At 44.0% G+C, this 15,719-nt stretch overlaps 1 protein-coding gene across 1 annotated transcript in view; it reads left to right on the plus strand.

The window, feature by feature from the left end:
- The window catches only part of LOC6609283, a 55,301-nt gene that overhangs the window by 23,171 nt on the left and 16,411 nt on the right, over positions 1–15,719 (plus strand). Inside the window, 2 exon segments of the mRNA XM_032716444.1 lie at positions 13,175–13,326; positions 14,042–14,098. Of these exon segments, the coding sequence (XP_032572335.1) occupies positions 13,175–13,326; positions 14,042–14,098 (209 nt within the window).

Here is a 15,719-nt window from a genome sequence, read left to right on the forward strand (position 1 = left end):
CCGAGTGCCCCATGTTGCACTAAATGACTCACCCACAGCCACAGCCAGGCCCACACACATAGGACATTTGGGAGGCAGGGAAAGGATGTGTCGAGTGCGTTGCACTGAAGCTCGAGCTGCTCTTTCTTTCTCTCCCGGCTGAGCTTGTGTTTTATATGCGTTTATCTCTCTGGCTGCCGCCTTTTCGTATTGTTTCCCCTTGTTGCACTTGATCTGGTGCCGAGCCTCCTTCTCCTTATCCTCATGCATCTCCTTGCCATCCTCCGCCTTTTGCTTACTGCTCATCCCGCTTTGCTTATTGGCAGAGAGGTCCTTGGTCCTTGTGCCTTATGCCTTGTGCCTGAGCAACGTTTACAAACATCCAGTTGAGTGGCTCTGAGTGTCATTGTTCTTGAACATTTGAACATGTGTTGTCAGTGCGAGACCTGCACAGCTGAATGCGTCCATGTAAGATACCCATCTATCGTCCTGTGCACTGTAAAAAAAAACTTGCCATTCACCGCAAGACATCCATAACTCGTAACGATATAACTTTCGCGCATTCTGGTTTCATTAGCATAACTTTTACCATCTCCACAAAAGTTAAAGCGGAGGCAACTTTTTTTTTTAACCTTTTACAGGTTCTCAGTATTGCCTTTTTTATCTACTTTCCCAATGTGTCATAATTAATATAAAGTGCACTTTATATTTCCGTTTTTGCATTTGACAGCCTGCCAAAATCATAAATAACATCTTACATTATTGAATTTATCTTATCTTTATTAATTTAAATTTATTAATTTCGTTTGACAGCTGAAATCTATATAATTGATTTTATATTGCTGCTTACTTAATTGATGGGATGTCTTGTGATTACGGTTTTAAGGGAATAGAAATTATTTTTCGTTGAATTGTATGGCAAAGAACCATACACAAATTTTGAATAATTATATGGAAATTTTATTCCTGTGTAGCCATTTTCTGCTTATTCACTGCTTCTGCAATCATCTCGTCAAGCTCGAGCGCCTTACTGCCTCAAGCCAAAAAGCGATTTGATTATGACAACGATTTTGGCCATGTTTTAATTCAATGTTTCGCGGCTGCACTTCCGGCGGAAGCCACTCAGGCCGCCAAGCGGAAAACTTTTGCCCGTTGTCACCTTGTCTCCTGGCTGCTCACTTTGCCAATATCTGGCCAAATCCAATATATCTGCTGCAGCTGCAGCCAAAGTGGGCGGGTTGAAGTGGTCCGAGGAAGAAGTGCAACTACAACCATTAGCATTTGACAGAAGAATGGAATAGAAGTCAACAGAAGTGCGGGCCAAGTGAGCCTCTTGGAGGGAAAAAAGGCGAAATGGGAAAAAATATTTGCGCCACCAGAAATTGACAACTGTTTGCTTAGTAGAGAGTGTTTGCACCCCCTGGCCAAAGAAGCCAAAAGAGCCAGAAACCGAAAACCCCACCGAACAAATCCCTTCGAGCAGCCGATGCAGCTGGCGCTGAAAGCGGAAATTTGACACTCTCGTTCCCACTTTCACTGTCGCTTTCACCCGCAGGGCCATAAACAGGGGAATTGATGGCAATAGTAAGTGCAAGTGTGGCAGTGAGGAAGATGAAAACATTCCATTTGCTAGAATGTTGCGCGTTATATCAGCTTACGTTTTAATGGCAATGCCGCTGGCTCCTCTTGGCAGTCAATGATATAGTTTCGTTAGCCATTCGCCGGAGCAGAATGTGCCATTAGATGGCAGCTGAAACAAAGGCAGCAGCCGGACGAGGTGCAGGAGATGGAAGTGCCACGATGGAGACATCCATGGTCAAACTATTTGATTACCAATTGCTTCTACTGGAGCAGAAGCGGAGGAGTGCCAGGGATATCTGATGATGGCTTTTAATTGCCGCATCCATTTCAAAGCGCTAATGCTGCAAGTTGGTCGGTGGAATAAAAAGAAAATGGCAAAACGAATGGAGAAGCGTGAAAAGCGCTCGCAGAAAAACGTTTCACTAGAACAATGTGTGTGTGAAGAGATACTTAAACTTAAAGTAGCGAAGATGGAACTTAGCACACTAAAGGCTTTATTCCCTAACAATTTTGTATAAACCTGAATGCTTAAATCAAATGAACACTACTGTTATTAACACACAAATATCTGTTTTCAGCAAGGCAAACAATCCAAGGGCACAAACTTGGACTGCACTACGCTTCACCTCGTTGAAATTTAATCAATCATCTTAAGTTGCAGGACTCCATTCCCAAATTGCTTTCTGAGCCACGAAATCGATTAAGAACTCGACCGAGAAAGTTTTGCGGGCACTATCTCTTCAAATCTGACTAGTCCAAAAAGTCTATTTTGTTGTCCATAAATTTGTAATTCGTATTTCCCACTACAAGCCACTGGAACTTTTGGGGAAAACAAACTTGCCATTGGCAGGCGCTTTTCCGGCAGCGAATCGATAAAAAGAAATGACTAGCAGAAAGTGTAAATAGAACTATTTGACCCTGGACAACATCATAAATATGTCACACCGAGACCAAAAACAATTTGTCAGCAAGGGACGGGACTGAGTTAACATATAATAATATTATGTCGTGCCCGGAAACCGAGCCCATCCCTCAGCCCCACCAACTTTAATCAATAAATTGTACTATTATTAAACCCACACCCACAATCGCCTGCAGTCGGTAGCTGCATCTTGTGTGCTGTATGTGTGTGCTGAATGGCGACCCACAAATATTTGTGAGCTGCTTGTAGCACACTCGTAACGATGCCCCAAAATATGAGTCCGACAAGGACGTATTTGCCGGGCCCACAGGCAGAGATACCCGTGAAAGCCGTAGTCGTGCACATGCGGGTGCTCCGGCCACGTCCACGTCCACATCTTGGCCCGGAATGTGTGTTCCGTGGCCTCTCCTTTTGGCTTCGTTACGCTAACAAGCTGCAGCTGCAGGCCGAAAACACTTGGCGAACAAGTCCTGAAATTTAGAAACTTCTTTCAATTTAGCAACGCACTTAAGGAGTTTCTACAATGAGCTGCAATGGTGGAAAAGAGAATTTTCTTTCGTTCGCTGAGACTCACATTATTTTCAAAACATAATGCGCTTTCAAACAAGGCTCTCTCTCTTATATTTTCGGTTAACTTTATGTGTTTTCCAAAACGCACCAGTTGTATTAAATTTTTTAATTAATTTTGATGTTAAGGTTTGGAAAAATTCTTAAGGACTGCCTGGACAGATTTCGTTTAGTGTATGGACCGTGTGAACCTTTTCCGCACATTCTACTCCCTCGTCTGAGGCAAAAGCCGAGCACAATGTATGAAGGATGCCAGCCAGTCCTTGCGAGCAATTTGTGTGCCGGGGTGGTAATGCCGAAGCCTGTGTGTCCTGGCCTCTTGCTTAATTTTACATCAAATTTATAACTGACTTATTGGCACTTGGCACTGGGATTATGCCTTCCAGGCGAGCACTTCCCAGCCGAACCACTGAGGAGCTGCTCGTTCGCAAGCCATTACGTATACGCAGTGTGTGAGTGTGGCTGACAGGGAATAGGGAAAGTTTTTGCTCCGCCGGCGGGAACCCAAGTTGGGTAAGCTGGAGAGATCAGGTAGATGGAAATTCAAATAGTGCGGCTGGGGAGTTTGGAGCAGGAGCAGAGCCCCAGCCCAGAAATACTTCATTTATGCAATTTGCAATATTGGCAACTCAGCAACACGAGTGGGCGCATCGCATCCCATCCCATGGCTCGTCCTTTTTCGTCCACGAATCCTTGATACTCGCTACACCGCTGGCAGCTGTCGTCGGTTTCGTTCTCGCTTTTTTATCAAAAGCAATTTTGCACTTTCTTTGGCTTGGCCTTTTAATAAATTCCACCAAGCTTTGCATTTTCAGCAGTTTTCCGGGCAGCATTTCTCCGCCCGGCTATTCTACAGCCACCTCTGCTGCTGTTTCGCTCCTTTTTTCTGCTGCTACTTTTTGCGCTTTGTGCTGATTTTAACACTTTTCGAAATTTCCGAGTAGGCCACGAAATTGGCAGAGGACACGGGATCTGGCTCAGGCTCAGCCAGATACCAGAGACCAAAAACCAGAGACCCGGCAACGAACCGAATCCGGGTTGAGTTTTGGCAGCCGCCTCACCTTCGTTTTTTGCTGGAATTTTAATGAAAATTTAAATAATTGAAAACCATGTTGCAAGTGCGACAGGCGGACTCCGCTCGCTGATAGTGTTGCATATTAATGAGAGCAGATCCGTTGCGTTCGCCAAAACGTTTTAAGGGTTCTCGGTTAAAGCGATTTGGCAGGTGACCAAAAGGCGACAAGAGGTGTTTTCCCGCCAACTCCTTGGCTACAGCTTGCACAACGTTTGACAATGACAAATGATTACTTTTATGGCCGCGACCCCGACGGCTCAGCGGGCAGAGCACTAAAAGTTTCTTCTCGGACGAACTGAAACCCCAGGCGGGTGTTCAGAAGCACAGAAGAAAACGAACAGGAGGTTCTTCATGAATCAAATTATATACTTTTTTGATTATTTTAGAAAAGTTTTTGTTCCGCTGCAATAATATTTGGTACATTTTGTGGAGCAACCAGAAAGGCACTTTTTTACCCGTGCATAATCTGATTAAGTTTTCCTCAAAAGGAGATTAAATACTACTTTTCGATACTAAAGCCAAAAAGCATTACCCGTATGCTTTCCATCATAAACTATATAAATTATTCTCGGTAATTAAAGCTCTATTTAAAATGATTTTAATAATGCAAATTGTTGCAGCTTTATGGCATTTCGCAGCCATTTTCGCCGTGAATACAGTTTATTGTTGTATGAGAGATACTTATCCATTAATTCTAGTATGAAAACGTGACAATGCATAAATATCTGATTTTTTTCCGTGCAATGGAAACAGGTAAAGTGGTGGGCGGAATCTGGAGGCTGCCGGTGTGCTTAGCAAGGTGCGACATCCCTTGAATAAGTGTGTGTGCCAAAGTGTTTTGGTGTTGGTGAGGCTTTGGCTTACGTCCTGACAGGAAGTGGTCTCGGCTACTTACCACGCAGTCGGGTCCAACACTTGCCTCTATTTATACAGACAGGATCCCGGCCGTCCGCCTCCCGCCGTCCGGCGACTTTTACCTATCCGGCAGTACTTCTTCCATCCGGCCGTGTCCTGTTTACCAAACGAATTAAATTGTTCGCCTCGAGTGTATTTTGTGTTTTGACGCACAAACATGCCGCAGCAACTGTGATTGTTGTTTGTTGTTCGGCGCCACAGCCCAGGGCCTCCGAATTTGTTAATCTGTGCCACTCAATCAGCGGAGCCGGTTGCCAGCCACTTTTGCTCCCTGCCAACACACTAATTATGCACGTATCAGGCAGGATACAGTTGGGGATAAGCCGGGAGTAAGTGGAGTACACATCTCACCTAGAAATGGGCGGGATGTAGCTCGGCGAATGGCGAACTAGGGTAAACACGCATGCGAATTGGGAGGGAACTTGATTTATTGGCAAACAGAATGATATTTCAAACTTGAATAATGGGTGGCACTGGTAAAGCGTAAGCTATTAACAAATTCATCAAAATTATTCTTTCAATAAATACAAATATAGTTTGTGCAAGCTTTTTTTGTCAGCTTTACATTTCTAATAACCTAAGGTCAAATCCAAACGCTCTTTTCATTACTGACCAAACGCATTAAAAGCACTTACTACAACTTTGCATTTTTGATAAGCTTTCAATAAATTTGTCGCATGTAGTGAAGAACCCATTTGGTGGCACTAAATCTGAAAATGCGATTGTACATCTGAATTCTAGGAACATAAACGGCACTTTTCACGTCTCTATCGGTGCCAGAATTTGTGCTTATTAAGTTTCACTGTCGATTGCTAGTCAGGTGTGCCTCCCACCTGGGCCTATATGATTAACGACTGCACTCACACACACACACTCGCAGTGAGACAAATGTGACGAGCATTTGACATCAATTATCGCACCAGGCCTTAGGCAAAGCCATAGCCGTAGCAATGGGTGGAGGCCACCACCTCCTCATCCGGAGTGAGGTACGTGAGCCGGGCCATCGATTTCCATCCATGAAGTTGGCTTAGCTTGTCATTGAGTAACGCGGTTCGTGTGCAGGCAGTCAGCCAGGCAGGAAGCTCGGAACACAAGCCAAGGCCAAGTTAATTGATTTTTTATTAGCAGCCAGCTTGGGGTAACAAAACACTGGGTATACACATACATACACAAAGCCAACTCACCTGGAGGCCAACACAGTTGAAATTCTCTAACCCAAACTTTCATAAATCGAAGCCCATGTCATGCAAGTTTAAAGGATGGTGGCATACAATGAAATTTCGTTGGAAATCAAACCATCAAGCGCCACCATGTTTGACAGAAAGCCAAGCACGTTAAATTTTATTGAAAAGTAATTATGGGAAAATGTTAAATAATCGATGAGAGAGTTGGGAAAAAATTCTGGTAACAACATCTGCAGTAGTTCCGAAATTAAAAATTTTTAAATGGAATTAAAATAGAATTTTGTTCTATTAAAAATTTTTTATAGAAATTCATAAAATAGTATTTCCTTAAATCTGTCGAGCTTCTTTGTAACTAGACTGTTGCAGGTCATTTAGAATATGTTCATAGGCCATTGCGTTTGCAGATAGTTGTTTCAGTTATTGAATTCCTACTGCGCTTGGAGTGGGAAAATGACAGGGTTTTTCGTTGTGATGAAAAACCGCAACGAGATAAAATTGACAATTTTCAATTTGAGTTGCGGAAATATTTTGATTTCCTTTCTGGGGGCGCACAAAAAACGTGGGAAATTCGCCTGGGCACATATGCTGGTCAGGGGTATAGAAGCGGGGAGAGAGGGAGCGTGGCGAGGTGCTGTGTGCACTGGCTTGTCCCGCTTGTCGCAAATATTTTCCGCTCCATTTCCCGCAAAGAAAGGTGGAGAAGAGGGAGGTGGGCGGGGGAGCAGGATGAATCTGGTCCTGTGGAGAAAAGCCAAAGCGGGCGGCACTTTGTCAGCGCAATAAAAGTTTGCGTGTGAATTGTGCTGCCCAGAAGACAGGAAACGGAGAGCTTCAAGCTGCCGGCGGCTTAATCAGCTGGGAAAGGAGTCAGCGGGGTGAGGAGGTGTGAAGCGGTGGCTGGTGGAGCGTTGAGGAGGGGGGAATGGACTCTGCGGGGCCTTGGGAAAAGCATGCACTTTACATTATGCATATAATTCACCCGCTCGCCCCACCAAGTAATTAAGTAGATAGCAGCCAATGTGGGCCCTCACTGCGTATACGTGATACGTACATTATATACCCGCACACATTTGCATACATGTACGAGTATGCATATGCATACGTGTGTTGGTGTGATTCAGCCTCAAATGAGTATTTACGAGTGTGGGTCTACGGGGAGTACGTGTTCCTAGGTCCTAGGCTTGCCGGCGTTTTAATTAGAAATTCATGCGCCTAGTTGAGCAGCCTCAGAAAACTTCTGAAAGCCCCGCTTGACTGACTCACTTGACTTGACTTGCGCCCACTCGAAAGGCGCCTTGGAAAAGAGTGTACCCGCATTCCCCATTTCCCAGGCTGCTCTTGTTTTCCTTTTTGCATATTGATTGATAGGCAGCCGGAATGGCACGAAAATAAACTCAGAAATTAGAAGAGGGCCGTTGATAAATCGCTTTTAGGCTGACACGTCCTGGCCATTTATCAGCAGGCCAATAAAAACAGATTCGATAGATTGGCAAGGTCAGAGTGGTGATTCATTTTGCACATTCCGCATGCAAATTGAATTAAAGCAATCTTAATTACATCGGAGTGAATTAAGCTGTGCTCAGGAAACCGAAAACTTTTCTCAACCGCAAAGCAGTCAGGCTCTGACAGGACGAACAGGACGCAAAGGACGAACGGTACGAGCACGTATCCGAAACTTCTGGGGGCTTCGGGAGTAAACCGAGTATGTCATTTTATTGAATCAAAAACCACTCAGCTATTGAAAATCAATTTGTGCTGCAACAGCTGCGGAAGTCAGTCAGATTCGCATTCACAGAAAATATCCGACATTGTGGCACCGCCCACATGCCATTTTCCGCCCTAACACTTGCAATAATAATAAAAGTACATGAAAAGCGAAACTCAGCACTCGCATTCGGCAGCAACCAGCACTTTGAGGTGTGTGATCAGCAGTCGTCGCACATAGCGCTTTTTAAACCCTTTCAAAATCGAGTTAAGGGGACAAGGACGACCGGACCCAAGCCCACTGCCATTCACCTGTTTGTATGCAAAATGATGCGGCAGTGCCACTGAAAATTGATGGCAGTCACGTAGGTGAGGGAGCAAGAGCACGAGCAGAAAGGAAAAGCTCCAGCACAGGTGGGCAAGCTCTATGGGAATTTCCCTCGTTTTCCGTTTTGTTTTCAGCAATAAAAGTAAAAAGTAAAATGCGAGGCGAGTGGGACAGAGATGCAAATTACATTCGGAGATGGAAAAGATGTGAGGATGCAAGGGTCATTACAGGAAGAATCAGAGGACATTTCACGCAGCTTAACCGACGCCCTTGGGGATTTAGCTCACCCACCTCGGCTTAATGAAAGTCCTTTGCTTCTCCTTTATTTTGGTAAGAGCAGCTTAGGGAGGTGGTCATAAAATAAAATGGTGCGTGGCCCACGCACTACCCACTGAAAATGTGAACAAAACCTGGCACCTGGCTGGCAAATGGTTAAGGTCTTCGAAGTGTGGCCTCCAAATTCCGAAAACGAGTTTCAGCCTGAGCCGATTAAACTTATCGGACGGCCCAGCTCGAGTTGCACAGCGTGTGGCCAAAGCAAACAGCATTCTGCCTGCAATTTTAATTGCGGCCAATAAATTTCACATCCGTCCGGAGGCACGATTGCGCCTTTAAACATTTATTAAGTGCTGGGAAACTCCGGCACGAATGGCACGAGTTGCGGTTAACCAGGCCAGAGCAAATCCAACCGAAGCCGGACAGGTTTGACTTGTATCTGTCATCCGTCGGCATTCGATCTCTGCTCCCTCAATCGCAGTGGCATTTGTTATGGTTTCGGTGCGGCTGTTGTTGATTGTCAAACACAAACTGTGGCGCCTCAGAATTTGTGTCTCTCTTTTTACATCCTGCAGCTTTAACGCTTATGGGTATATATAGTTTGCCTTATGAATTTGGTAGTCAAAGCAGATAAAAACAACAAGTGCCAGGATAGTCCTCTTAAATATAGTACTATGTTTGTTATACAACAAATATATACCTTTTAGTTGTCCACCTTTAAAAGCTACGTAATTTTAAGTAACTAAGTCTTACTTTTCTTAAAGTATGCAGCAATTTTCTCAGCTGCCTTGAAAGTGCCGGGTATCCTTGCGTCGCTCAACTGTTTTTGGCTGCTGTAAGTGTCAGTTGCAGTTGCAGATGACACAAGCAATTTGCTGTCGCAGTTAATGAAAATTGAAAAGTGTTCGTTTGCATTACGCATACGCCAAGGGGTCCGTGTTTGTTTGAGTGTGTGCTCGTATGTGCTGCATCCTGAATTGGATCGATGATGCATTGTGAGAGTGATGTGGTTGCATAATCGCTGTTCCACATTGCGCGCTGCACTGATCACACAGATACACATGGACCCCCTCACACACACACACACACACTCGTACACAATGACACAGCAAGAGCAGCAACAAGCAAACCCATTAGAAGTTGCAACAGTTTTACAACCCCCTCGCACCACCCCCCGGTCGTCCTGTTTTTGTGTAGAGTCATTTTTGCGCTCAGAAGCACTCACTAAAACAAATAAACACTTTGCGCATTGTTTCGTTTTGACAAATGCGTGTAATTTACGGAAATGTTGTGTTTGTCCATTCAGCTCCCCCCCACCCCCTCCTCTTCTTGTCACTATATATAGCAACATATCTGAATGTATACAGGTATATATAGCCGCACTCCTTGTAGGCTAAATTGTCTTAGCCATGTTTGCAAAGCTCTTGGACTCCTTAGCCAGACTCTACTCTACGGCAATTAGTTGGAGCTGGGAAAATGCCATGAAGTGGGAGGCAGATGCAGCACCTCCCACCGCCACAGTGTCCTGCACACATTTACACTTACTCTAGATTACAAAGGCAGCAGCGGGCTAGAAAAATATAGGTTAAAACTGAGTATACGCTGGGTTTTTCTCCTTTTATCCCAGCGAACCCCCCGCCGCGTAAAAGCAGCAGGGCAGCTCATCAAAGTGGCAATAAAATATGCTTTCATATTGCCAGTGCTCGAATGGGCCATCGTGGACCAATTGAAATGCTTATTACAGGGAGGATGGGGGCGTATCTGGCGTATCTGGCATATCGGCGGACTGTGGTTAAGCAGATCAGGCATGGAATCACAAAGGATGCGGCTCCTTTTGTTGGCCAGCGCGCTTTGTTGCGGCCTTAATGAGGAAATTTCCATTGGCCAGCTTGCGCTCGAGCTGGCAATTTACGATACCTTTGTGGTTTCAATCTAGCAATGGGCAACATAATTAAAAATTGTGACAGCCATAAATTTCGTTTTGGGTTTTCTCCTCCGAGACGTCAGATAGCAGATAATTAAAGTGGCCGGAAAAAAATCAGCGAAGAGAAATGAACCAAACTCACACACACAACGGTCTCTAAGCTGACTTGTACTTGTTGTTTCACTTTGGAAAGTAGCTTAAAAAGCCAAGTGAAATCAATTAGGTCGCAATTTATGTCAAACTGAGAAAGGGTGGTGTGGGTTTTGGCTTGTGCAGCACTTTAAGCCTTTTTAGCCCTGGCGAAGGCAACATTTGATTTCAGTCAGTGCCAGTGCAGCGGGAGCAGCAGCTGCTGCTGATTGCACTGCATAGGGCAGGAAGGGTAAAAGGGGACGATAGGGGGTGCCCACATCCTCCATGGCCACGCCCCCATCTACGCCCCTGTCCATTAAGCAGCTGGCTGCGGGCTTTGACGTCCCCTTTTTGGATGGGACTTGGCCTGTTGTAAAGTGTCAAAACGTGTACTTGTCGCTGGCAGGATGTGCTGATGCTGATGCCGCTGCTGCTGTTGCAGCTCCTTTAATTTGAATTTTATGCACTGCATGCATAAATTTATGGCCAGTGGACCCGCCTTCAAATGGCGACGACAATGACAAAGGCAACATGACAGGCACATGTCCATTATGGCCAGACTTGCCCTGGTGGTAGCGTGGCGTCGCCACTCAGGCGTCGCATCCTGGCCATCCGGCTCCCGACATTTAAATGTGCTGGTTGTCGGTCGTCCGGCTGCCACAGACACCGAAAGTCAAAGGCCACCGAATGGCTCAAAGGCTCAAGAATGGCTGCTTATCTTGGCCATGGTGCGGCATTTAGTCGCATTTAGTCTGGGTTTTGATGCTAACGTTGTTTTCAATTTCATTTCCGGCACGGCGCCGAGCAATTGCGTAAAAATTAATAACTCATTAAATATGAGCGCTTTTTGCTGTGTGAAAAAATTAATTTTTAATTGCAATCGCTGCAAGTGAATTAATTTGTAGCGGCGAATTCTTCGCAATCACTAAATGGCATTCCAGTGAATTTCATCCTTTGTTGTCAGACGCGCCAATACATTGATTTTGATATCTCGCTGCGCCATATGGCAGCCTTAATATCCTGCCTGTCAGCTAGTAGTCGCCCAGCCACCCAACCACCCACAACCGCCCACCTTTCGTATGAGCGACCTCGCCCCAACTTCTGTCGTGCTGTCAAAGTGCTAAAAATAACATGGCAAAAAAAAGGGGTGGGGGAAAAAAAACAAGCTGGAAAACCTGCCGAAATCAGAAACCGAAAATCGCTGGAAGCAAAGCGAACTGCATCGAACGCGTTCTGCTGCATTATAAATACCGCAATTGCATTGATTGCAATGATTTTTAACTTGTTTTGACGTTCTGACATCATAAAATCGCGCTTCACTTCTGTCTCTCGAAAATTCGGGGCGAGAAGCGAAAATGAATTCGAGATACGACGAGCACCCAGGATTTAATGGGATTGACTGACGTCAGAAAATTAAGAGGCAGAAGCAAAAATAGTCAATATTTTCGTATAAATTAAAGCTAGTCTGTGTTCAAATTTGAAATTTCATTATTACCCATTGGCTAAAACCTTAAATTATTCATCATGGTCATTGGCCACATATTGGTAATAACTTTAAATAAATAATTACTGAATGACCACAGGTAATATAATAATTTTTAATAAATGCTTATTGTAATTCGGCATTGGTTTTATGAATAGCTTTGCCAACAAAAGCTTACATTTAAAGGGAAGTGAGCGAAAAACTGACATAACAATGAATATTACATAGTCTGGTGTCATGATGAACAGTTTTCTGATTTTTCCACACAGAACTACCTGTTCATAATGCCCCACTCACTTTGTGCGGTAAAAAAGCAAATTAAATGCATTGCAAAGCTCATCTAATTATGCAACGCTCATGACAGATGGCAACCAAACTGAACTGCCAGCATAGCACGATAACAAGGATGGCAAGGACCACTAGGCTTACTAAACTGTGACCTCATGTCACACGTGGTTTTAATTATTGTTACAGGATGTGTGAGTGCATGTGTGTGACTGTGTGTGTGCAAGTGCGAGCATTTGGGCATTGAAGCCTATGTGCGTTTGTCCTGGGTGTAATTACATTTTGTGGCATTCGGCAAAGTGTTGATTATTAATTAAAATGGCTTTATTCAACGCCTGGCAGCAGACACAAATGCGTGGCCCATCATGGTATCAGTTAAATATTTCGGCATTCCTTTGCCTAAATACTAGGCCCGTGATCATGGCTCTATTACGACATAACGAGGGTCTGCCAACGTACACTGAAACCAAATCTGAAAGCTACATAAGATTCTTAAGTAAATTTACTAGTGGCAGGGTTACAATTTTTAATACACATTTGCTTGGTATTTTCCATTAATATGAATATGATATTTTTGTATACCTAAGATTCTCACTTTTGAGATACCATATCTATTTTCTCCGTGCATGTAATATGTGTGCATGTGGACAAAACTGAAATCAAAATGTTGGCAAATAACTGCTGACAAAGTTGCAAACGGAATGCAACGAGTTGCGAGTGTTAATGGCCTGTAATTAAACGGCAACGTGAGACGTTTAAGTGGAAATTGCATTTTGGCTAATGCACTTTCTCCCCCCTTTCTCTTTTCGTATTTTGCAGAAGGATCTGTTCGTGAGCAAAGTTGAGCCGACGTCGCCGCGAAACGAACGCAAATTCTCCGCTGCCACAGCGCCATCGATGAAAACAAAGTGGCTGAAAGCATTTAAGAGCCTAAAGCCTGCTGGTTCTGGTTCAGCACAACAAGCAGATAGGTGAGTACGGCGCTTTTACCACCTCATCCCACACCACTCCACTCCACTCCATTCGACTCCAGCACCCGTCCTTTTCTAACCACCCACCCACTTTCCACCCATTTTCCCGCTGTTACACAACTATCGGGCATAGAGCAAGGCCCATTAAGTCAAATACAAACCGCTCCAGAGAGTATCTAGTATCCGTGGCATGGGTGGGGGGGACAAGAAGCCCCTCCAGATACAAAATGAAATAGTGCGGCGAATTGCAGAATTGCAGTAAAGGGCGGATAAATCGGGAACGGGCCCGCCCGCACATTAATATGACTAAAAGCTTGCGGAAAACGCGAAAAATTATTCAGGCATCCAAGGATACAGCAGCCGGCCATCCGCCCAGCCACCCAACTAACCAAAGAACCTCCATTCCCATTCGCAATAAAATACATATAGTATACGGAAAGAATTCCTAATATTTGCACAATCCGGATTATGCAATGCAGCAAATTGCACTCGCAGTTTACAAGATAATTCCATTCAGGTGCATAAGCCGGGCACTTTACTCTAGTTTAAGCTAAGCTAAGTTATATCTGCCATAATAATGATCTCTCCACTTCTTCTCTATATAAATTTACGTATATACCATATCCATTCGAACACTAAATGCATTCAATACAATGCTTTGTCCAACCAAAAAAATAAAATGTTTCGATATACTCGTATATTCGCGAACTATCAGCCAACCACCCCGACAAAATCAAATGTACCACGCCGTATCAACCGTATTGACTTTGAGGTAACCGAAATTCACCAAAGAACCACCACGAAAAACCGCATCCACCCAGCATCTAGCATCTAGCTATAGTCCCATAGTGTAACCACATACCCTGTACAGACATCCATATGTGCTAAATGCCTACGTATAACCGATCCAAAATCCCAAAGGTTGCTGTAATGTTGCACGCAAATGTAGAATTAGCTGAGAAAATAAACCCCGCTTGGATGCCGGCTAATTGGTTTCAAAGAACGCATCAACTGCTGCACATGACACAGTATAATTTGACTATGTTTTTCTGTAAATCGATTTAAATTTCAATTTAACACACATATTCCGAACACACATTTAATTTGTCTTCGGGCGTCGTAAATGCCACCTGCGCCCAGTGAAAGTGTCATCAATCAAGTGGTGGGGCGGCAATTAAATGGCTGCATGTTGCAGGGGCACAATCGAAATCCATAGCTGCTAGTTTAACTGGCGCAAAGACAATGCAGGATCTGGATTTGGTCCAAGTCTGGTAACAAAAGTTTTTGCTCCATTCGATAACTACGGATAAATGTGTCGCTGTGTCCGTCTGTCTGGCTTTTCTGTTCCATATGTTCCGGCCAAGTTTCCGGCTGCGCCCAGTAAATTCCACTCGACGCCATTCGAGCCGAGCATTGAAAAATATGCGAAAAATTGCAAAACTATAAATTCTGCAGCCATTTCATTCCACCTACATGGACACGCAGACCATTGAATCTGCAACCTACAAACTGTGAACTGGGAACTGCAAGCTGCAAGCTGAAACTGCAAACGTTGCAACATCCAGTGGCAACAATACTTAGTTCCGTGCCGTGCAGCTTGGCCTGCCAATATGATGATAAATCGGAAAATCTTCTCGGCTTAGTGAATGGGCGAAGGGGTGCTTAAGTGGGCTCTATCTCTTCAAACTTCATTTCCAAATGTTCGCCACTCACTGGGCGGGCATTCACTGGGTATAAATACCCAGCATAAGCATCACTCGTATATATATTTATATATACATTTGCAAACGTGACAAGAAAATCGCAGTTAAAAGTTGGGCTATGTTATATTGCAAAAGTTTCGCCTGAAATTACTGAAAGCCCGAAACTAAGCCACAACCGCCCCATTTTTGCCTGCCCCCTGCAAAAAGCGAGCCAGTTACTCATTACGGCATGGTCCTGCTTTTTATGGCTTTCCTTCGGTATTTAATTTTGTATTTGAGCGCATTTATTTGGCCGGCAAATGAATGTTTTAAGTTGCATACAAACCAACTAATGAATATGTTATGAAAATTATTATTATTAAACCATTACTCATGCTGCCCCTTTTATGACCAACGTATTTCCGTTTTGTTTTAGCATTTTGCCATAGCTGCACCCCGAATCAAGCCACACCAACATCTCCAAATAAACAGTATAATCAATTAAAATTAGCCCCAATTAAACTCCAACCATAGAACCCTTAAGTCTACCAATTAATCGTAATTATCCCAGTATAAACCTGTATATTACTGTATTGTACATACCTGTAAATTGTACATGTCCGAGATAATCTAACCTCGGGTATTATTTGTTGGCTAAGTCTATCAGTTAGTTAGATCAATATTTAGCTTAAGAATTTACGAATATATTCT

The sequence above is a fragment of the Drosophila sechellia genome, chromosome 2R, assembly GCF_004382195.2.
Source record: "Drosophila sechellia strain sech25 chromosome 2R, ASM438219v1, whole genome shotgun sequence".
NCBI classification, from domain to species: Eukaryota; Metazoa; Arthropoda; class Insecta; order Diptera; family Drosophilidae; genus Drosophila; species Drosophila sechellia.